Source organism: Dendronephthya gigantea, unplaced genomic scaffold (genome assembly GCF_004324835.1).
Source record: "Dendronephthya gigantea isolate DGI-Jeju-01 unplaced genomic scaffold, DenGig_1.0 000006F, whole genome shotgun sequence".
Lineage (NCBI taxonomy): Eukaryota > Metazoa > Cnidaria > Anthozoa > Malacalcyonacea > Nephtheidae > Dendronephthya > Dendronephthya gigantea.
Genome location: NW_021163016.1, coordinates 3,880,188 through 3,902,009, shown reverse-complemented (window position 1 = coordinate 3,902,009; position 21,822 = coordinate 3,880,188). Strand labels below are relative to the sequence as shown.

The 21,822-nt window shown below is 39.1% G+C and overlaps 5 protein-coding genes across 7 annotated transcripts; 2 read left to right on the top strand and 3 right to left on the bottom strand.

Moving 5' to 3' along the window:
• The first annotated feature begins 80 nt into the window (after positions 1-80).
• On the top strand, positions 81-5,745 carry LOC114516484 (negative elongation factor C/D-like). Its single transcript, XM_028535976.1, has 15 exons — positions 81-223; positions 387-514; positions 672-781; positions 898-1,007; positions 1,139-1,246; positions 1,320-1,472; positions 1,577-1,707; positions 1,881-2,068; positions 4,423-4,535; positions 4,607-4,746; positions 4,826-4,940; positions 5,012-5,104; positions 5,200-5,340; positions 5,454-5,583; positions 5,662-5,745. The coding sequence occupies exons 1-15, from the start codon at positions 185-187 to the stop codon at positions 5,685-5,687; spliced, it is 1,725 nt and encodes a 574-aa protein (XP_028391777.1). The 5' UTR covers positions 81-184; the 3' UTR covers positions 5,688-5,745.
• LOC114516486 (bis(5'-adenosyl)-triphosphatase ENPP4-like) lies at positions 2,062-4,027 on the bottom strand. The gene has a single exon (XM_028535977.1). The coding sequence runs from the start codon at positions 3,739-3,741 to the stop codon at positions 2,251-2,253; it is 1,491 nt and encodes a 496-aa protein (XP_028391778.1). The 5' UTR covers positions 3,742-4,027; the 3' UTR covers positions 2,062-2,250.
• Positions 5,746-5,839: 94 nt separating the features above from the next.
• LOC114516479 (NFX1-type zinc finger-containing protein 1-like) lies at positions 5,840-13,613 on the bottom strand. Of its 3 annotated transcripts, none has more exons than XM_028535969.1 (7): positions 13,285-13,613; positions 12,110-12,510; positions 11,720-11,995; positions 10,571-11,364; positions 10,109-10,476; positions 6,102-9,937; positions 5,840-6,016 (listed from the first exon to the last, which is right to left on the bottom strand). In XM_028535969.1, the coding sequence occupies exons 1-6, from the start codon at positions 13,310-13,312 to the stop codon at positions 6,120-6,122; spliced, it is 5,685 nt and encodes a 1,894-aa protein (XP_028391770.1). In that variant the 5' UTR covers positions 13,313-13,613; the 3' UTR covers positions 5,840-6,016; positions 6,102-6,119. The 3 variants fall into 3 exon arrangements, with proteins under 3 accessions (XP_028391770.1, XP_028391771.1, XP_028391772.1); XM_028535970.1 differs by having other exon boundaries at positions 12,110-12,529; positions 13,285-13,361; XM_028535971.1 differs by lacking the exon at positions 13,285-13,613 and having other exon boundaries at positions 11,720-11,787; positions 12,110-12,152.
• A 138-nt stretch (positions 13,614-13,751) lies between these two features.
• On the bottom strand, positions 13,752-18,691 carry LOC114516483 (transcription factor 25-like). The gene is given in 25 exon segments (XM_028535975.1): positions 13,752-14,129; positions 14,274-14,346; positions 14,642-14,721; positions 14,800-14,831; positions 14,946-15,004; positions 15,072-15,157; positions 15,225-15,386; positions 15,497-15,526; positions 15,600-15,704; positions 15,818-15,923; positions 15,996-16,038; positions 16,152-16,201; positions 16,268-16,361; positions 16,455-16,554; positions 16,644-16,740; positions 16,814-16,891; positions 16,974-17,009; positions 17,101-17,166; positions 17,243-17,303; positions 17,441-17,492; positions 17,561-17,659; positions 17,756-17,854; positions 17,987-18,087; positions 18,090-18,110; positions 18,241-18,691. Coding segments are annotated over 25 exon segments (2,070 nt in total). The 5' UTR covers positions 18,365-18,691; the 3' UTR covers positions 13,752-13,913.
• LOC114516482 (alpha-N-acetylglucosaminidase-like) lies at positions 18,597-21,821 on the top strand. Its single transcript, XM_028535974.1, has 8 exons — positions 18,597-19,084; positions 19,187-19,405; positions 19,530-19,797; positions 19,905-20,154; positions 20,256-20,417; positions 20,544-20,746; positions 20,833-21,014; positions 21,108-21,821. The coding sequence occupies exons 1-8, from the start codon at positions 18,687-18,689 to the stop codon at positions 21,658-21,660; spliced, it is 2,235 nt and encodes a 744-aa protein (XP_028391775.1). The 5' UTR covers positions 18,597-18,686; the 3' UTR covers positions 21,661-21,821.
• The last annotated feature ends 1 nt before the right edge of the window (position 21,822 follows it).

Here is a 21,822-nt window from a genome sequence, read left to right as displayed (position 1 = left end):
GCTGTTACCTGGATAATGCACGGAATAATCGACATTCATCGGAAGCTCACGCTAACTCATTTCCGGTGAGGTTGTTGATTGTTGAACTTTGTTGTTGTTTATTTACAAACAAAATTCATCATGTTTCGAGAGAAAGATCGAGTGTAAAATAGAGCAAAAATGCTTTAGAATATTGTGACTAAACATGGATGATTATGGAGAGGACGGTTGGGAAGAAGAGCCTGTAAGTTACCAATAAATGATTGGGCTTTTGTAGTTTTGTAGTTTTGGAAATTGGAACATAATTGTGGCATTCATGGTCTTGCAAAAGTCATAGTAAAATCTCTATACATTTCTATATACATCTCTATACAAGCTCTATACAAGCTCTATACGTTTTACAATAGCCAAGAAGTCCACAAATAGTTCCCCAGTTGGAAGAAAAGGATGATGAGCTTGTCCTGCAAGATTGTCTTGAACCTTTCAAAAATAAAGATTACGTCATGGAACCAGAGATATTTACAAGTATAAAAAGGTGACATGAGTTTTGTAGTCACATTTTCAAACATGTAGACAGGCAGAAAAACTGGACCAAGGATGATAATAAACTGATTGAATTCTATCATTGCACATACGTCAGTTGCATCACTTGTCCTAATTATTTGGTTTGTATGTTCCATAACTTCTATCAGATTTTTCCAAGCTGGTGGTGAAACAGAATCCCTGATTGATCTTCTTGCTGATAATTACATTGGAACAGCTCAGTCAGCAAACCTGCTGGCAAACTGGCTTATCTTTACAGGTAATTACCTTTACCACATGAGTTTACAGATAATATCAGCATCATATCTCATTCTTATTGTGCACCATTCACCAATATTGTTGGTAAATTTTAAAATTTTCTTCATCAAAACCCAGGAGCTGATGTTCATGATGTTGAACAAATTGTTGAAGACCATCTCAAAACATTGATTGTTCAAAATTTTGATGTCAAGAAAGCTGACTCAATATTTACAGAGGAAGGAGGAGTAAGATTTATAAAACACAGTTATTTTGCATGGACTGGGGTGTTTAAAACCCATCTCTAGTGAAACTAGATAAATTTGAAGGCAAACTACAATGGAGAAAAATTGGTGATTTAAATACCTTATGTTTTTAGACCCCTCCATGGTTAGAGCAGATGATTCAGCACCCTACGTGGAGATCAATGATTTATAAATTGGCTGAACAGTATCCAGATTGTCTGATGCTTAATTTTACTATCAAGGTTAATAGTTAACAACTGACCTTACTAGAATAAGGATCAAAAGAATTGCAATTGAAATATTTTGAATATTTAGTTGATCTCAGACGTCGGCTATCAAGATGAAATAGCCAGAGTTTCATCAGCTTGCCATCAAATTGATGTATTCTCACGAGTTTTGAAGACATCTATTGGGACCTTCCTGGATGATGGAACAGATTTCATGCAAAAACGATTAGAAGAATTTACAGTGAGGCTTCTTGAACATTTTAGACTTTAAAACAATCAATCACAATTCCCCCTTTCTACATGGAAATATATCAACGAGTGGGTTATTTTTCTTTTTCTTTTCAGAAAATGGTATCACATGGTTATCACACATTTCTTTACACTCAATGTGTACTTCATTTACTCTCACAAAGCAGCGAAGGTGGGACTGGAACCCGTAGATTGGGACAAGAAATTTGTGTTGGCGCACAAAAAGTGTAAGTTGATCATTTTGAAGACGTGCATGTCGTATTTTTCACCTTCAACTTCATATACAACTTGCCTTTGGAATAAGTGTTTTCTAGGTTGTCCTGTCTTGTCCACCCTTTGAAAAAGCAGCAATATTGCAAGTTAAACGTCAATTTAATCCTAGCATCGCTGTTTTGTGTAGGGGGCATGATGTCGTTCAAATCTTACTGGCTCTAAACGGTTCATCGAAATACCCCAGAGCAAATTCAGCTCTTTCTTCAATACTGACTCGCAACGCTTTAAATCCTGGTGATATTACTGTGCTTTACAAACTATATTCCAGTCAAGACCCTCCGCCTATTGAACTCATTCGACTGTCCCAGTTCATGGGTAAGTGACGTATTCAATGACGTGTCAATGACGTGTTCAATGACGTGTCAATGACGTGTTCAATGACGTTATTAATACTGGTATATAATAATCGTTCTAATGAATGAATGCGAGAAATAAGTTCCAAACATGAATATTTCTACACCGAAAACTACTAAACAGGTTCTACATTATCACAATTTTCATTCCTCTTCAGAGGAACTGTCAGCTAACATTTTTTTCATATCTGGCTCAAGGACTTTAGTTCTAGATGCAGCGCCTTGCTTGTAGTTCCCCACCATCGTCGTAATGCAACCAACTAAACAAAATAACACAAGCAATGCCGTAATAGCCACGAGAATCCAGAACAAGACCCTCACATCTTCTGACATTTCCATCTCGTCTGTGATTGGCTTAGGTGAGATCTCAGTAGTGTGTGCGTCATCAGTGGTGACGTGAGAGGTTGTCGTGTCAACAGCAAATGATGTCATATCGTTAAACATGGATTTGACTACGTCATATGACCCATTATTAGGCCTGGGAGTTAGTCCTAAGATATGGCAAAGCACGCCATATATATCGACATTCCTGATCGCTTGAAATTTTAAACCACGTTTGAAAGAAGGACCATATCCTATAAATACCCCACGCATCACCTTGAACCCTGGATGGTACCCTGTAGCACCCTTGTGTTCCCCTGCGGACACACTATGTACACGTTTACTCGACCTTACGACAGCACCAAGAGGAAGGAAAGCAACAATTGGCGGAATTCTAGGATTGTTTGAAAAATGAAATCTTTCTGGTAAATCTTCCTTTAAGTAAACTTTCACGTGCTCGCATCTTGTAAGATTCTTGTAAATTTCCTGGACAGTATAACCACGCTTAGGGTAGATCAGCAGAGTAGCCTGGGGTCGGATTAAGACATAAGAGGTCGGATTGAGACATCGGTCCAGGTTTACAATGTAACTATTAAGTTCAGACACTCCACTATCTGACATAAACAGAATATTCACATTTAGATCACGAGTCTTTTCAAGAAGATATTTCATGAGTGAATCAAGGTTTTTAACTTCATTGATGACCTGTTGTGAGAAGGGCCCCCATTTTACAGCAGCTTTTTTAATATCATCAGAGTAAAGTAGAACCAGTTTTACACCGTTTTTGAACCACTTCGCTGCCTGATCGATGTCTGATTTGAGCGATTTTCTTTGCCCACAGCGCAATGTAGGAACCATTGGACCATAAACACCAGGCCAGCGACACACAGCACCCAGTCCTTGTCCTTGGTTCTCAATCTCCTGCCAGATTGGATGCACGTTGCTCCACCATTCAGGCTCTTCGCGTGTTTCACTATTAAATACACGGTTCAAAATCGGGTCGAACATGGTGTGAGATATAATCCCATGACTCTCAGGAAACAAGCCAGTGACCATGCTATAATGGTCAACTATATCAATCACGTTCACCGAATTTTGAATATATTTTGCCATTGTAGCATTCTGAATCATCTCAGCAATATTCGTGTTATTGAGCAAATACTCTTCACGAAGTCCACCAATTGAGAACAATAATACATTGGGTTTTGATTCCTTCATTCCACTGCTTGGTTTCACAGTGACTGCGTCTGTGCTATGTCCAAATAACAACAACAGCAGCAAAGTTGCACGGAGAAAATACAGCGCAACATTCATTGTTCGTTTATAAGAAGTACTTAATTAATATAGAGTACGTTCGTGAGTATGACTGGTATTTAGTTCTGTACAAATATCTTGAAATACCTGAAGCCTTGTAAGGAATGAAAGCTCTCCGCTGTTCGGCTGGCGCTGTTCCGTGTGAATGATCGCGTAATGTGTGGCAGTTTCAGACGAGAGGTCGAGAAGTCTTTATAAAGAAATCATAAATGTCTTTTGATAAATGATAGAGGCATCGATGCCTTTCACCAGGAGATATCAGATTACTGCCAAATGGCCACCCGATGTTGTGATATCAGGAAATGGCAATAATGTTCATTAATTGCAGCTAAACTGAAATTTGCATATAGATATGTATATATGTAGATTATCTTGCAGAGGGCTTCGCTTGATAGATTCTGCACAATTCTGTCAACTCGTACAATTATTATGTGGCTGTTGAACGCCTGAACCTAACGTGACCTCGCTAGATAAAAATGTATAACAAAACATTGAAACATGGCACGTAATTTTTTGGCAAAGCGTATAAATATTTGATCGTTTTTTTTTAATTATCTCATTCGAAACGATTATTTATTTGCACGGACGTTGCCTGTCTGTTGAAATCGACCGGAACGAACAAGACCACTTAACAAGGCTGAATGCCATTAATCCAATTCGTCATATCATCTTGTTTTTCAGATTTGCTGTTAAATTCCTTATTCAAGCCAGGTTATACACCTCACCAAGATCATAAACACAAATACGTATTCCTCTTGGCTTATGCAACAAGTGTTCACGAAATATGGGGAGAGGTAATACAGAAGCAACTATGATGCGTGCTATCGACCACCATACGTTTAATGAATTACTTTTGCTCTTGTAGAGTTCCAGAGAATCTTTGAATAAAGATGATTTAAAATCGACAAGACAAGCTGTAGAAAGAGTTCATTCAGTTTGCTCACGAGAAATAGCAGTAGCCTCACAAGCTTCATCTGAGATCACCATGTTATATCAATGTGCCAGGTGAGTGCATGACCTAACTATTTGCTTGCTCGGGTTAACGACATCTAAATTACTAAGAGTTTCTCCACACTTTTTCCAGGTTCCCAGTGGTAGCAATGGGAATACTGAAATGGGTCGACTACACTTTGTCCGAACCAAGTTTTTTCAAACTGATGACAGACTCGACTCCACTACATCTGGCATTGTTAGATGAGGTAATGGTTCAAAACACTCAGCTATTTAGTCAGATTCTTCATTCTGAAGACGATTCATTTTATTACCTTAGATAAGCACCTGCCATCCATTGCAACATTCACAAGTCTTGTCATTATTAATAAGAATATTTGAATCACCGACACACTTAGACACCTTGGTCGAGGTAAAGTCTTTTTAACTTCTTGCATGCGCTAATTGCTGAAGATAGGTCCACCAGATCACACAGAATTTGAACTGACGCCTCTAGTTTTTTTGTAGCTTGGCTTTAAAAAGACAATTTTAGATCGTATGGTTCACTTGGTCAGTCGAGGATACGTTGTGGCCGTTGTTAGTTATATAAGAAAATGTTTGGATACTCAAAAAGTGGACAATTCCTTGATAAGGCATTTCGTCACTGAGGTAAGCTGTCATGGGCATCAAATATCAATCTGGTACCACAAAAATGAGGGTGCGAGATCTGACCGTTATGTTTTTAACTGAATTAACCATGCCTTGCTTCTTGTGTTCTCCAGGTGCTCGATATAATCGCTCCGCCATATTCTGACGAGTTTGTGGATCTGTTTTTACCCGTTGTTCAAAATGAAGAGATCACGGGTTCGTTGAGAAATGCCGAGAAGAGTGATGATGTCTCGATATTTATAGGTATACGATCTTTCTTAAACGTCATAGTGTTTTAATGCTCATAAACAATGTCAATACTCGTTACTTTTTATATTTTAGATCACTGTAGTCAACATCATAACTAGCCGTAGCTGTCTTGGCGTTCTGAAAATCAAGAGTCAAATTGACCAGAGACTATTACATCTTCAGTGTTAACTTGAGTGACAGAGTAACGAATTTGTTAACAATAAGAAATGCCTTTCAAAAAAATGTCAATTTTACCAACTAGAATTAAATTTGCTCACGTTGATTCAAGTGTCCTCATTTCATGCATTTTAAACTATATAAGGTTTCTGACAAAATAATACTGAAACATAAAAAAACTTTAAAATGTTAACCGGTAAATATTCTTCATATAAAATCCTTTTGGCTCCAGGAAGTGTGTTAAAACAAGCATCGTTATATCATCGAGGTTCTGTAAAAGGAAAACACAACACTATAACATCGCTATTAAACAATGTGTGATAATAAAATATGTTCAATAATGGCTCATGACTTACCATCTTGTGTACTGTATCTTAGAAAAATCGGAGTTCTTCGAGATCATAATTCGCTAGGTTTGCTTGATTCGACCAAGCTGGGTGTAAAGCACCATCCATCTCCGGGGCAAACTGGTTGCTTGCTTCTAATGTGTGATGTTCACCTCCTATAACCTCGTGACACTCCGGGCATACTCCCCTTTCCGTTGCCCCGCCACACTCACCAATGGCGTAGAAATGACCATTAGGACATTTAAACCAATGACCCTTGGTTAAACCAACAGCTCTAACAATCGCAGCCCTCTCCTCAGCTGTGATGGCCCCCAGACCAAGATCTTTACAGATCTTATCCAAATCTTTGATCGCTTTTTCTCTGACTTCGTTCTTTATCTTACTCTTGAATTGAAACAACGCTGAGATTTCATCAATGTTTGACTGTATCTCACGTGGAACAGACTTTCCTGATGCGGCAATATCGTGTTGGACCATTCTCAACTTGCAAGCAAGACCAATCCGTTGAACTTCTTCATATAAATCCGACATAAGTTGGCTGCTAAACTTCGTAATCGCCATCAGGAAGGTTTCTAAGTTTGTCAACTTCTGACGAAGATCATCAAACTTGGAGTTACCTTCCATTCGTTCCAAGAACTTTGTCTTGATTTCGTAAATGGAAGGTAAGAGTTGTACTTGAAACATCAAAAGATCAAGTTCCTGGTTGCTAGCAGAGTCCATCTTGGACACAATAGTGGAATAAGGCGAGTTCTTTTGTGGTAATTGTGCCGCCACACGGAGATTTACTTTTCTACGTCGTAAGCCAAGATTTTCTTCGGCAGTATCATCACTTGATTTCGTAACGAGTGGATACTTGGATCGTAAATCACTCAATTTGCTATTCAACTCTGTTATCTTTTTCTTGCTGTCTTCACCATTTTCCCGTACTTTCTTTTTTATCTCTTCAATGTCGCGGAGGACTTTCTTGATTACGTTTCCATAACGGAAACTTTTTCGTATCGGGGTTTTACACTTCGGGCAGGACTTGAGTTGAATGTTGGTGACATCATCTTCTTCACGAGCCATCCACTTGTCAAGGTTTTCTACTTCAAACACATGTCCGCAGTCCAAGAGTTCGACAAATCGTGCACGGTAGTTGTCTTCATCTCCGAAGAAAATTTCGGTTAGCTCTTCTTTATTGCAAACACGACAGAGTCGTGGGCACTTCTCGCCACAGAGACCAACGCATTTGTGGCCACAGAGGGGCAACTTTTTCTTGCAATGCACGTTGCATGGCTTACGTTCACAAATCTCTGAGCAAAGCTTCTTGCATTTCTTATGCTTGCACTCCCAACTGCACGGCTCTTGGCATGGAGCACAGGCTTCACCACAGGTTTTACGACATTTACTGTGGAGACATTGGTTTTGGCAGTCCTGCTGGCAGGGGGGGCAGTCCCTAGTGCATGGCTCTTTGCAGGAATGTGAACAGATCAAAGTACGACCACAAGGATATTGACAAGGCAAATGGATTCTTCCTTGTTTACATTTATGACAGTTTCCTGCGCACTTGTGTTCACAATCTAAGTGGCTTTCACAAGGTTCTTCGCACTTGTAAGTTTCAATCGGAGTTGAGCAGGAAATTTTTACTTTATGGCCACATTGGAGGGTCTTCATGACTTTCTCTTCGCATTTTTTTACGTTACAATCTTGACCACAAAGACTATGACATGGGTGACCACATTCGAGATATCTTTCACAAGGTCGGGTGCATTCAAAAGTACGAACATCATCACTGCATCGCATGGCCACCTCGTGGTTACAGAAAGGAAGGATCTTGGTAACCAAGTATCGGCAAGGCCCACATGTCTCTCCATGGTGGCATTCTCTTGTACAGCGGTGTTTAAAGGTACAAACTTCCTTGTTACAGGGTTTGATACACACGTACTGTTTGTGATCACGATCTACCGGGTGACACGCCATCTCACATTTATGCCCGCAATCCAGGCGAAAATCACACGGGAGGGTACAGCCGCCTTCTGGAGCTTTCTTAAAATCTTGTGCAGTAACCATCTCGACTTTTGTGTCCTTGTGATTCTGACAGTAGGTTGGTAGAGCAGATCCGATTGCTTGTTGTTGTTCTAACTCGTTCTTAATCTTCTGCCAAAGCTCATTCTTTCCGGCCATCATTGAGATATTACCAATACAGAAGAATCCCATACGTGCTCTTGATAAGGCAACACAGACGCGGTTTGAGATTCCAAGAAATCCAATCTTACTCTCCTCGTTACTGCGAACTAAAGACAACAAAATAATATCATTTTCTTCTCCTTGGAAGTTATCTACAGTGCATAACCGAACTCCTTGAAACTGCGCCTTGGGCATTAGCCGTTTTAGTTGCAACAACTGTCCAGTGTATGTTGTCAGAACTGTAATTCGTGTTCTGTCGTAACCCTGTCGTAGTAAGTACCCACATAATGCCACGATATACTTCGCTTCGTGTTCATTCGAGTGACTTCGTAACTCATCGTCGCTTTTCTCTGGCTTTTGATGATCGATGAAGAAAATGTTCTTAGAAATTCCTAAGATGTCTTCAAAATTTTCAACGCTGACGTGATTCTTGAGATCGTCATAAATGAACTTCATCAGACGAGCAATCTCGGGTCTCATGCGATGCTGGGTGTCCAAAGTGTGACATTTCATCCCATTTCGTACCATCCTCTCAAATAAAGAAACTTCTAGATTATATTTCTTTGCCAAGGTGTAAACACTTGGATTTGGTTTCAGTTGTTTGTGATCACCGATGAGAATCAAATGCTCAGCTCCTTGCGATAACGCGGTGACGATATGAGCTTCAAGAACTTCAGCAGCTTCTTCAACAACAATGATTTTCGGTCGAATCTTTTGCAAGACATTTCTATATTTTGCTGCGCCAGTTGTGGTCATACCAATCACAGTTGCTCGGCGTAAGGCGTCCTCTTCTTGTCCATGTTTTATCTCCGTCATTTGGTGACAAGATACTTCGTATTCTTGATAAAGTTCTTCCAATTCCCTCAAATGAGTTTCTTGGTAGCGTCTCACCCAGTGTTGGTATAATTGTCGACGTGTGTTGAAATCGAGACGCCACAAACTGATATCTGGTGGAGCGAAGTTTTCTTGATTTCTCTGTTCTTCCTCGAGTTCAGCAATTCTTCTTCTGAGGTTGACAAAATTGAAGTGATCCTGCGTCATTCCTTGTCCTGCGTCTTCTTCATCCCGTTGTATAGCCGCGAAGTCGTCCCCAAGCTTCCGCTCATTTTGTAAGCGTTCTGCATCTTTTTCAACATCCACCGTTGCTTCCTCTTTGTCTCCTTCATCCTCTCTTACTCCTTCGTATCCTGCTTGATCCACATCATTCTCCCCCAATTCTTCACTATCATCACTATCTGATCTAACATCATCATCATCATCATCCTCTTCCACTGTATCACCCTCTACGTCCCATCTATCACCCTCCTGTTCTAATCTATTCATCTCGTCTTTCTCGAGACTCACATGGGCATAGAAAGGCAAGGGCTGCATATTGAGCCACGCTTGAAGAACAGTAGTGTTAATAAACGCAGCAACATTAACATAAGGCAACAATTGATTCATTTCACTCTCGCCGATGACTGGAAACAAATCTTCGAGCTTTAGATTAAAAAAGTTAGCCTTCTTGAGACAATTTTTCTCTTCTTGTATTTGATTAGACAAATCCTTAAGCCGATCTTGTATATTGTACCAGGCAACAGTACGTCGCGCTTTATTCCACAGATTATATTCTTTGAGACGTTCACTGTCACTTCGTCCGCCAACCCGAACGATGCCTTCCTCATCAAAGTCGAGGATACCTGAAAAAAACAAGCACAAATAACTTAAATAAATAATAACACAACATTGGTTTACGAAACCGATATATTTCTCATTTGATTGGACGGAAATCAAAGTATTTACTGCAAAGGATATTGAATGGCTTCGTAAGCGAATGTTTGCAATCTTTACAAACGGGATCCTTCACTTACCCTCGAGAAATTGATCCAAAGCATGATTTGTGTAACAAACGACAAGCATTGGGGAACCGACTGTTTCGGAAGCAAATCTTTCATAGAACCCCATTTCTCTACGATCAATGTTTCGTGGTTCGATTCCAGATAAACGCCAGTGCTTCTGATTGTTTAACAAAACTTGAACAATTTTTAATCCCACGTACGTTTTCCCAGTCCCTGGCGGACCTTGGATGACCACAAACTCTTTAGTCAACGCGGCTTGAATAGCATCGAGCTGTGATTGGTTCAATTCGACATCATCCACCTTTGGCCAAGCTGATGGCGATAGAATATTCACTGGAGGAAGCCACTGTTTACTACTCAATATATCTTCAAAATCGTACCTTGAAGAATAAAGAAGTTCGTCTTTGAAACAACGTTATTACGTAATTCATACGGCAAAAAGTAGGGATTAAAAGTCGATGAAAAAAGACAAACCTTGCTGATAAAGGTAGGTGTGGATTGTCAACCATATCATCATCATCTTCATCATCATGCTTGTCTTTAGACAGATATTTTGGTGGATGGACATCTGTTTCGCAATACACCAAATATCTGGCGAAGGGCATTTTATCATCAGACAATTCTTGCAATCCTTGCAAATTATGACAATAAGATTCGTAGTATCCTGGGGACTCGACCATTTGAAAGTGATCACCGCGGTGAATGTCAGGAAGTTCGCCAAGAAAGCGCACCTGAAGCTCGCCATTCAACAATTGCTCGGGTTTGCGTTCAGTAACGGTGGCAAAAACAAGCGTCTTGAAGTTATCTTTTGACAGACAAAGAAACGTGCCAAATATCAATCTTTTCGAGTTCTCCCAGTTCACTCTACGCAATGGACGTATGTCGAATCCTATGCTGTAAACTATGCCAGAGTTCGTGCAAACGGTATCAATTATCTCAATATTTCTGTAAATACGAAGATTTTGATTACGTTCATCTCGAGTAACACCTCCAGCTATCTCGTTCACGCCGTCACGGAGCGGTCCGACAAAATCTTCGCGTAGAAGTCGGAACTGGACGTCAAGATAGTGCGTTACATCTTCATATTTTCCTTCAACGATGTTCTTTCTCAGAAATACAACTTTGTTTTCCTGAAGATCGTCTGTGGTCGGATACACCGAAATTTCTCGGAAGTCATCAGGGGGTTTTGGTTCAGGCTGGGGCTCTTTCATTTTGGAACGGGGCTTCGATTTTTTTTCAATAATACGTTGCCTCATACTAACCAGATTCTATGGAGACAGGAGGAGCTTCACTTGAATATAGAGGAATGCGAAGTAAAGGGATTTCTACAACAAACTCCAGCGTGCAGCTCAAGATTAGTAATTACTATTTATCAATAAGATCCAACACTAAATTTATTGACTTTTTTTGAGATTTATTGCAACTGTTTTAAAACCTGGAGGAACATTACTGTCAGGCACAAGTCTTATTCTTATGTCGTTTATGGGTCGAAAACAGATTAATATATATTTCTTTGACAGGGGAATATTTGTGCTTCAACATGCATGCACAGTATTTTTTTATTCACAGACGTTAATAGTACTGCAATATGGAACCGAGATTTAACTGTCATTTTTTACCAACCTGTACTTGTGTTGAGACTTGAGACTGCATCTCTGAACCAAGGCTCATCGTGGCTACCACAAGCGAATCTAAGGGAATCTCCGAATAATTATCAGGAAACCTTCGTAATAATTGATCAAAAAACAGAATGATATTTTTGACATGTTTTTGTGGCGTTCGTCTTCCTTTCATTGGTAATTGCATGACGTAGCGAGGAAGAGAACTGCGTATAAATACTGTGTTAGGAAAAAGAGCCATAATTTTGATCAAATTTTCTTTCATATGCGTCTCATACACCTGTTTAAAAAAACCCGAAGTGTTGAACATGAGGGAAATAAGCATTTACAAGTGTTTGCAAGTGTTATATGTGTCTTAAATTCTGTGTACAGTGTGTCCTGCAATAAAGTTTACCTTTGCCAGGATCTCAAGAAGCAGTTCTACGAAATCATCCCTGATACGCGGGTCTTCCAGAACATTCTGAAGTTGTTCTTCATGTTTAAGCAAATCTAAGACGACATCCGTTGGATCCGCAGTCAACATTCGCTTCAACTTTTGAAGATGAAGAGGCGATGGTTTGTGAGATTTTGCGCTGCTCTTTTCATTCGCAGCTGGATTTCTTGGAGATTTACCAACATCTTTCCTGGCTCCTTGCAGCTCAGCGTTTTGACCATTCCAACCAGCCCTACCACCTGCTCTCTCGTCGTTATTTCTGCGTTCATCAGTCCCTGCAAACCGACCACTTCCTATTCTGTTTCGCTGGTTTCCATCACGTCTCTGTCCTCCTCTTCTGCTCTGCCCTCTACTGTTACTGCCTGATGGAACAAATTGAGCCTAAAATTAATTCATTTTCTTTCTGAACGGTAAATACATTCAGCATCGTAATTTCCTGGCGCGAGTCGTTAGCGAGAATGCTTGTATAACATTCTTCGTTCCTAGGCACTCATAACTGGGAGGGAGCGATCCGCTAAGAAAGAATCTGGGAACGAGAATACATGGGAGTCTACTCTGATGCCTACTCCAGTACAAGTTGTATCTCGAAGTGACGAACACACTAACATTTAAAATGATTTCTTAATGCAATTCAAAATGCAGTCAGTTGTAAAATATTTTCCGACAGGGGGCGACGTATTTCGCATATTGACACATATGTCAATACATGAATAACGCAACTAACAATCTTTCAACGATCAGAAGTTATAAATAATTAAATCAAATTGTCTGTAATTTCTTCCTCCACTTTTAAAAACCTCTAAAATAAGTCCCCTTGCATCGCTTAGAAATGTCACTTAGAAATGGCTTATATTCAGTATTTTAGAGCTCAGACAAGCAGCAATATTTACTTTCACTTTGTTATATTAGCATATACATTTCTGAGCGGTTTCATTCTCTGAATCTGCTTGACAATTCTTAAACATCCAACAATGATATCAAAAGAACTATGTCATAATTTGCAAAATTACCAGGAGAAAGTTCCATACAGTGGCTTGTCAAAATTCACTGTCTAATATTAAACCACATGTTTACACAGTGAAAACATTGAAATCCCTCGTCCTACTATCATTCAAACCAAATACATGTAAACTCACCAAAGCCTCTAGTAGATGCAAATGCCATAGTTTTTCTTCTACTTTAGCTTTCCTTTTGCAAGTCTTATTTATGCTCTGACTACTGTGAAGCCATTAAAGGCTTTCCTAGAATTAAACCGGAAAAGGAGTTGCTTGCAACACGTGACCACTTCAAACACAATGTTGAAATATAGCGGCGTCTGAGCACGGTTATTTACATACGCACATCTGTGGGATTAATTTCCAAACATCAACAGAATAATTTTTTGATCCAGTGCTCACAGTCGATCACGGTAAGGCACCACACAGCGATCAAGGGTCGAGCCCGGTTTCAAAGAACCAACGTCAATAACTGCGCTGCCCTCATTCCTCGCCCCAATTCCCGCAATTTCAGCAAACCCCAATTAACCTCCTCAAAACAGTTTTTCTCCCATCCGGCATAAAATCTACTTTTTGAAGGGATGTGTTGAATGTTTTTTTTACGATTTTATTATATGTCAAATTTCAGTTTTCCGTCCTACCTTTTCGGCCCTGAATCATTTGTTCCATAATTTATCTGCATGTTGCAATTCAACCGCAATTTCATCAACGTACATAACAAGTAATTTTAAGCATTGTCGTGACTGCATTCCTCGCATACCCTAATTACCCTAATCTATCCATTCTTCCTCCTCATCACTCCCACCTTCCTCAATGTCCTCACGATATGTCATAGTATTCAATAATTCTCTCATTGCAGTCATTAAATGTTCAACACCTCGTGTTAAATCATCTCGCGTCAAATTACCCCTAGCGCCCCCTTCTTCTCCTGCATTCTCCTCATGTACAACATCGTCCAGGATGTTCTCCAAGCCAGTGTTAGGAGGCTGAAAAATATTAAGTATACTTGTGAGTTTTTAGTAAAGCCATCACGACCATAGATGAATGTTGAACCTTAGACTGATGGACTTGCGTTTAGTTTAGTTTTTATAAACAGTGATTATAATCATTTACTGATGATAAAAACTTACATTGAGAGAATAGGATGGCCAAAGTGATCTTAAAAATTCTGTCATCATACTCGTTTCTGCAGTTCCTCTTGGTCTTTCGGAAAAAAAATAAACTGCTTTGAATTTACGTTCATGTTTAACTTAGCATCGCTCTTAGAGAGAGGGTTGGTTCTAGCATATGATGTTGTTTCATTATGATATTATCGGCTCGTCACTCCTGGAGGAGCTCTTCTATTCTCGTTTTTTTCAAAATGTCTAGTCTTCAAAAACTAGTTCTCCGCCAGAACAGCCTTTATAGCGCTTTGTCGTAAATATATTTTGCACTGGAAGAGCTATTATGCAGCGTACTCATTAAGTATAGAATTTCTCAATAAAACAGTTTGTTCTACCTTCCAGGTCTTGAATAGCCAGCCACAGAATCTGCAGGAGGTAGTGGATCATACGACATCACTGGAGAAACTGTCAATTCCTTTGCAACGAGAAGATATTTTATTATCCTCTTAAACACCTGACACAACAAAGAAAAGCCAAAGTGAAAGTGACATACCATAGGAAGCGACGTGGAAGCCTCCTTTATGTCTACAATAAACATTTATAAAGTTTACTGAAAAAGGAAGATGGACAGAGTGTGTTGTTCATGCAATGGTCAGGAAGACAACACTCAAAATAACATGTTCTATCGCTGATTTTCACCTGATAAAATGATATGTCTGTAAATATTTCTCGGTGTTCCTTGATAGCGAATTTTACGGCTGGAAAAAGAAAAGACGATTATTTTTATTTCAGAAAGAAGCTAAGAGTCAATGTAGTTCAACTTACTTCTTTTCACACTCATTTACGTATGAATCATTCTTGTTCACCCTTTCTAGAACTTTACCAACGTTCTTCGCTAACCAATCAACAACCTGCAGGAAGACGAATCATGGACATGTCAAATATTGCCACAAATGATTGTTTAATATTCTTACCCACCTCAGGATCTTTCCATTCGGAATACGTTCGTCCAACAAATAAAGAAATCAGTTGTTTCAGTCCAATTGATTCGTTTGCGTGTGAAGTCGTTGCAAAGAATGAATGCGATGTCATTCTTGAATCAAATGCAATCGCACATTTATCCAACAAAGCCACCAGCGCCTGGAATATGCAGGAAAATAGCAAAGTTTGATTAATCCAGGATTAGGTTGAATTCTTAATACGGAAACTTCTATTTCCTAAACACTCACACAAGACGAGATCAAGCTTACCGAAGGAAAATTGATCAGAGCTTTCTGGATCTAAATGATAAACAAATACATGTAGTTAGTATCATCGTGGTGAACAAAAAACAAATTTAATGAATATTCGTACCAAATCATCGGCCGTTTCAACAGAATTAGTGGCTTTTGAACGATGGAAATGAGCCAAGGCAATGGAGAAAGCAAAATTAGGAAGCTGGGATAAGTTTTTGTGAGCCTGAGAAAGGAAATTTAGAGAATTGGTAAAACAAATAGATTACATAAACCACATTTCTTTCAATGTGTAATTTTTGATGCAAATTTCAGCAAGTGCCATAAGATGCTTCCTACCTCCCATTCATCATAAAGTCTGATCAGAAAATCATATTCCCCAGAATGCAATGCATAGAAGTCAATCATGAGGAGAACACAGAGAGGATCTTCATCAGGAGAGAGACTGGGGAGAGGATATGATTTCATAAGTACAATAATAAAACTATTTTAGCATTATGCAAAATTAAACATCTACCTTAAGATTAGTTTGCATAACTCCAGAGCAGTTCTGTAGCAGCCTAATTGATCAAAATGAATTATTATTAACCCAATATTTTCATATTTCTTTCATATTCCATCTCCTTAACTAACATTGTCTACAGCATCCCTTTTAAACAACAAAAGAACACACCTTTTTGACCAACAAACTTGAGATGATGAAATAAAGCCAAAAAGAAAGGTCTATAAAGAAGCAAGAAAATTTTAGTTTGTGCAACTTATTTTAAATTTAACTGTAGACAAACTGACCTGTTTTCTGCATTTCTATATTCGATTCTAGATTTTCCTTGAGTCACATTAAACAAGGGGTGAAAACTGCATTCAAAGCAGTAGAGTGCTCGCTCTAAATTGTACAATTTTGAAAGTACCAATTTTGGTATACGAAGTAACAATTTTGAAATGTTAAATCAGAATTTTAGTAGGTAAAGTCACTAACCAACAAGTTCAGCTGCCATTTGAGTATCTTCAGCCATCTTGCAAACTTCACTTAACTGTAGCAATGAATCAATGTGATAACCATAGAGGCTCAGAATACCCTAGATGTTGTAGACGCAGATGAGACATTATAAAAGCGAAGATATTTTAGTGGTAAATGAAGGCAGCAGCATAACAATCTTTAGCTTACTGAAATATTATTTGGATCCATTGACTCCACAGCATCCAAGAATTTAAATTGAATAGCCTGGTAAGCTGGACTGTGTTCAAATGTAAAATATGTATACCTAAATATAAACACACAAAAAAATTATCATGATGTTTCGAAAATATTCAGCATTGGCTGGTTTTTATACCTACCCATCTTTACTTTGTAATAATTTCATCTGAATTCCCGATTTCCCAACTTTTGGCCAGTTGTCACGAGGATGAATCAACCTAAAAAAGTTTTCATCTGAGTTCACTCTACATTAAATCAAGATATTTACATGCTAAGAAAATAAAAGTGTACAATACTAACCATGCTGCACGTTGTGTTCTACGATGGTTAGCCCGCCTATAATATAAAGTACAAGATGTCAAACCAAGTAGTAAATGTGAGTAATACCACTTGGAACACCTACAGGTGAGAACCTCAAAACACCAACCCTCTATCTCCTCGCACGATCCGGGAGCCAAATCTTCGGCATAATTCATTTTCAGCATTTAGATTTCTATAAGAAAATGCAGTCGTTAAACAGAAATTTGGAAATTTACTAAACACATTTGTTTCAAATCTATATATGGCACCTGTTTTCTATCATAAGCAGTGGTTTTGTGTTCATCACATCATGACTGACAGATGTTGAACCTGGCAATAAAAATGAGGAAGAATAAAATTAAGGTATTTTTGGTAACTGTTGTATCTAGAGTTGTATCTTTTAGAGCATAAGGCTCCAAAGTTTGTTACCAATTAAATGAGGTAAATGACTAGCTAACTGTCCAAACCTGTAGAATTTGATGCAGCTTCAGTTTCCAACAAAAGAAGATCATCATCTTCCTTGATTAAAACAAAATAAAATGTTTTAAATATGTTTACAAGGAAAGGTTAAACTCCTGCATACTCACATCTTTTTGAAGCTTGGGATCATCATGTTGGCGTTGTTTCTTTTTCTTTTTTCCTTTCTTTTTACTTTTACTTCTTGCTTTCTCACTTGAACCACTTGCCTGAAGAACACAATATTCAACTGTATTTCCACCTATACTCTCTATGGTCTATACTTGTGGTTTACAATGAAAATAATATTCTCTATTAAAGGTCACCTCTAAGTGTTTACTAGCTTCACTTTCTTTCTGATCATCCTTCACAATGTTTTCTTCATCTTCAGATGAGATCACACAGTCATCATCACCATTGACTAACTACACAACAAAGCAATACAATATACCAGCTACTAGTCTGTTAAACACACATCCTGACTTATGATTATAAATTAAGTAGAGCCCATTGTATATATTTATACCAAGCTGATTCACAATTTTTTTTTCACATACCACATCAAATGCATTACTTCTTTTATTTTCAGGCAAATTCTTGTTCCTCTTGTGAGAACTTCGTGAATTCACTAGTAAATCGTCATCTTCAAGTTCTTCGCAGCAATTTCCAGTTCATCTTGGCCTTTCGAGCATTTTAAAAATCACAAATGATTGAAATGAATGAAAATTATAAGACTACACGTCTACAATGACCCTACAGATAAACATTTGAAACAAACAGTTGGTGTATTTTAAATCAGCAGAAAACCAACCTTTTAATTTCCTTAGAGCTCTAGAGGACATCACTTTAAAATCGTTATAAACATTTTTTAAACTAAATCTTAGATTTTCACAATGGGCAGTTGACCAGAAAGTGAATCTGAAATGTTCGCACATTCGCCATCTTGAATTTGACCGCGCACGAACCGGGGCGAGAAGAAAAAGAACAACACTGAAATGAAAAATAAAGACTAAAAGACAAAATATGTTTCCTAAATGAAAAAAAAGAACCTTGTCCAAGTTCCTTGTCCACTTGCTCCTCTATGTGGGAGATGCACTACGACCCCCAGATCTATCAAAGGGACCAAGAACCCGCGCAACTGGACCTAAATGACGTGGACGTATTTTGAAAGATTGAATTTTGGCAGTATCGCCAGAGCTTGAGGTATTTCGCAATTAATGATAACTAATTGCGTTAGTGCGACTCCGAAATCCAAACATGAAGATTGCACTATATTGGATCTGCTTCATTATTCTCACAGCTTACTGTACAGCTTTAAAATGGCAAAATTTTGAACACATCAAGTCTAAGACACCTGCCAAAGACCAGGAGTTAGCAGTGAGAAACCTTATTTCACGGTTGCTTCCTGGCAGAGCGTCTGAATTCAGCGTAATCGTGGACCCAGACCTAAGCACAACTGGCGATGTTTTTATGTATCAAACGGTTGGTGATGAGTTGGTATTGAGCGGTACCACAGGTGTGGCTGCTGCCTGGGCATTTCATCATTATTTAAAATATTATTGCAAAGCGCACATCTCTTGGAGTGGAAATCAATTGAAAACTATACCAAAACCACTTCCGGTTGTACCCAAGTCAAAATTCATAGTTCCTAATAGGTACGTTTCTGAAGATTTGAACTCCACCGGTGCCTGCGACCCCCTTTCCTCTTATTAATCGAGTTTACTTGGTTATGCTAAGATTTATTCTGATTTTAACAGATTCAGATATTACCAAAACGTCTGTACATCCAGTTATTCATTCGTTTGGTGGAACTGGACGCGTTGGGAACAGGAAATAGACTGGATGGTCATGAATGGTATTAATTTGCCACTGGCGTTCACAGCGCAAGAGGCAATCTGGCAAAGAGTGTATCTTAAACTTGGACTCACCCAGAAAGAATTAGACGAACATTTTGGAGGAGCTGCTTTCCTTGCATGGTGCGTTATTACAAGGGTTATTCTCTTTAACGGACACTCTCGCACTTTTTTGAGGGAGCGGCACCTTACCATAGAATACTCACTAGAATGGATAGCTTTGAACCGAATAATTCAACTGTTACAGGTCACGTATGGGCAACGTTGATGGCTGGGGTGGACCACTACCCAATCCCTCCTGGTATCAAGACCAGCTGGCTTTACAAAACCAGATATTGAAGCGCATGCGAAGTTTTGGTATGACACCTGTTCTACCAGCATTTGCAGGTCATATACCTAAAGCTCTGACGCGGGTCTTCCCTAATGCATCTATATCCACCTTAAGCCATTGGGGTCACTTTAGTTCACCGTACGTACCTACGTATCTCCTGGATCCTGCAGATCCACTGTTTCAGGTGGGTAAATAATTTCTTAATAACGCACACGCCTTCGCAGTAAAACTGTAAAAGAAAAGATGGTTAAGTTTGGAATAATGGAGTCAGATATGACATACAAATTTTAGAGCATTGGCAAGGCATTTATTGAAGAACAGATATCAGAATACAATGGCACAGATCATGTCTACAATGGAGACACATTCAATGAAATGCAACCAAAGACATCGTCTACAAGTTATCTCGCTCAAGCGAGCAAGGCTGTGTATGACGCAATAACAAGTGCTGATGAAAAAGGCATTTGGTTAATGCAAGGATGGTTATTCTTCAGCGATCCTGCGTTTTGGCAACCCGCACAAGTCAAGGCGTATCTGCAAGGTAAGGTTCATCTTAGGTGTTCAATGAACTGTGTAATATGTAATACAATATACTCTAATCAAGGTACTCTACTCATTCGACTTTTGTACGGTGTCATGCAGGAGTGCCACAGGGGAAAATGATCGTATTGGATTTGTACGCAGAGATTTTTCCAGTTTGGGGAGAGACGAAATCATTCTATGGTCAGCCATTTATCTGGTGTATGCTAAACAACTTTGGTGGTAATATTGGGATGCATGGTACTCTACAGAATATCGCCACTGGTAAATACAACACAACTCACTTCCAACATGCCATGTTTCCAGAAAGAAGGAAACCCATATATTCTTTCGTAGCTATAAAAAGGTGCTTGTATTAAACTGGTATTTACAAGCTTCCATATTTCATAGAACCAGTGAAAGCACTCGCTGCTAACAATACCATGGTAGGAATTGGTATCACTCCAGAAGGGATTGAGACGAATTACGTGGTGTATGAGCTCATGTTAGAAATGGGATGGCGAGATGAGCAAGTGGAAGCACAGGAATGGCTCAAAGGTTACGCTACACGACGTTACGGAGCGCAGAATGACGATGCAGATTCCGCGTGGGAGGTAAGGAGTACAAGAGAATAGTCCTAACCGACTAACGAATTTCTTCCATAGGTTCTGACCCTTTGTCTTCATTTTGCTCCATTTAGAATCTGCGGAAGAGTGTTTATGAAGACAGCCAAGGTGCTGGCAGCCACTGTCGGGCTGTGCCTGTCAATAAGCCTGACTTTAACCTCAAGCCCGACATTTGGTACGAGCCAGATCTTGTATTAGAATCCTGGGACAATATGGTTGAAGCAGCAAAAGATCTTAACGATTCTTCAACATTCAGGTAAGATGTTTCTCAGGTTAATGTCGCTGGAGCGAGGAAGAATAACTCGTTGTAAGATGACTGAATTTCTTTGTATGATATTAAATATTTAAGGTACGATCTTGTGGACTTGACAAGACAGGCACTTCAAGTCATTTCAATCTCATATTACAAAGACCTCATTGTATCTTATCAAGCAAAAAATCGCGAAAACTTCAATAAGGCTGCTGAAAACATATTGCTGCTGATAAATAACATGGATCTTGTCCTCAAGACCAACGAATACTTCCTACTTGGCAGATGGCTGAATGCGGCAAAACGGTTGGCAACAACCTCAGCCGGTGAAAAACTACTCGAGTTCAACGCCCGGAACCAAATCACCACATGGGGTCCACATGAAAATATCGAGGACTATGCAAATAAGATGTGGAGTGGTTTGTTAAGCAGTCTCTATCACACTCGCTGGTCCATCTTTGTTGATTTCATGACACAATCCCTTGATTCAGGCAAACCGTTTAACAAGACGTCATATAACCAAGCCATACTCACAGCGGAAACACAGTGGAACACTGATAACAATAGTTACCCCGAACATCCCCAAGGGGACACTCTCACAATCGTCACGAATCTTTACGAGAAATATAGAAAACATAGCAAGGTTTTCTAAGAAAAAGAACCTTAAGGTGAACTTTTATGAGAACAGCGGTAAATCACTAAATGATTATGGGAAATATTGTGGCGATGAGCTATAGGAAATGTAATAGGAAAATTAATCCAATAAATATCAAAATCACTTCGTACGGCGTACACGCTGAAAACACCACAGATC

Coding starts and splice junctions, on each gene's coding strand:
- LOC114516479 (XM_028535969.1), bottom strand. CDS start 13,312: ATGGCATTTGCATCTACTAGAGGCTTTG. Junction 12,511..13,284: donor TGCATCTACTAGAGGCTTTG/GTGAGTTTACAT, acceptor TTGTTCCATCAG/GCAGTAACAGTAGAGGGCAG. Junction 10,477..10,570: donor CACCTACCTTTATCAGCAAG/GTTTGTCTTTTT, acceptor TTATTCTTCAAG/GTACGATTTTGAAGATATAT.
- LOC114516482 (XM_028535974.1), top strand. CDS start 18,687: ATGAAGATTGCACTATATTGGATCTGCTTCATTATTCTCACAGCTTAC. Junction 20,155..20,255: donor AGTCAAGGCGTATCTGCAAG/GTAAGGTTCATC, acceptor GGTGTCATGCAG/GAGTGCCACAGGGGAAAATG. Junction 20,418..20,543: donor TCTACAGAATATCGCCACTG/GTAAATACAACA, acceptor CATATTTCATAG/AACCAGTGAAAGCACTCGCT.
- LOC114516486 (XM_028535977.1), bottom strand. CDS start 3,741: ATGAATGTTGCGCTGTATTTTCTCCGTGCAACTTTGCTGCTGTTGTTG.
- LOC114516484 (XM_028535976.1), top strand. CDS start 185: ATGGATGATTATGGAGAGGACGGTTGGGAAGAAGAGCCT. Junction 782..897: donor AAACTGGCTTATCTTTACAG/GTAATTACCTTT, acceptor ATCAAAACCCAG/GAGCTGATGTTCATGATGTT. Junction 1,247..1,319: donor TGCTTAATTTTACTATCAAG/GTTAATAGTTAA, acceptor TTGAATATTTAG/TTGATCTCAGACGTCGGCTA.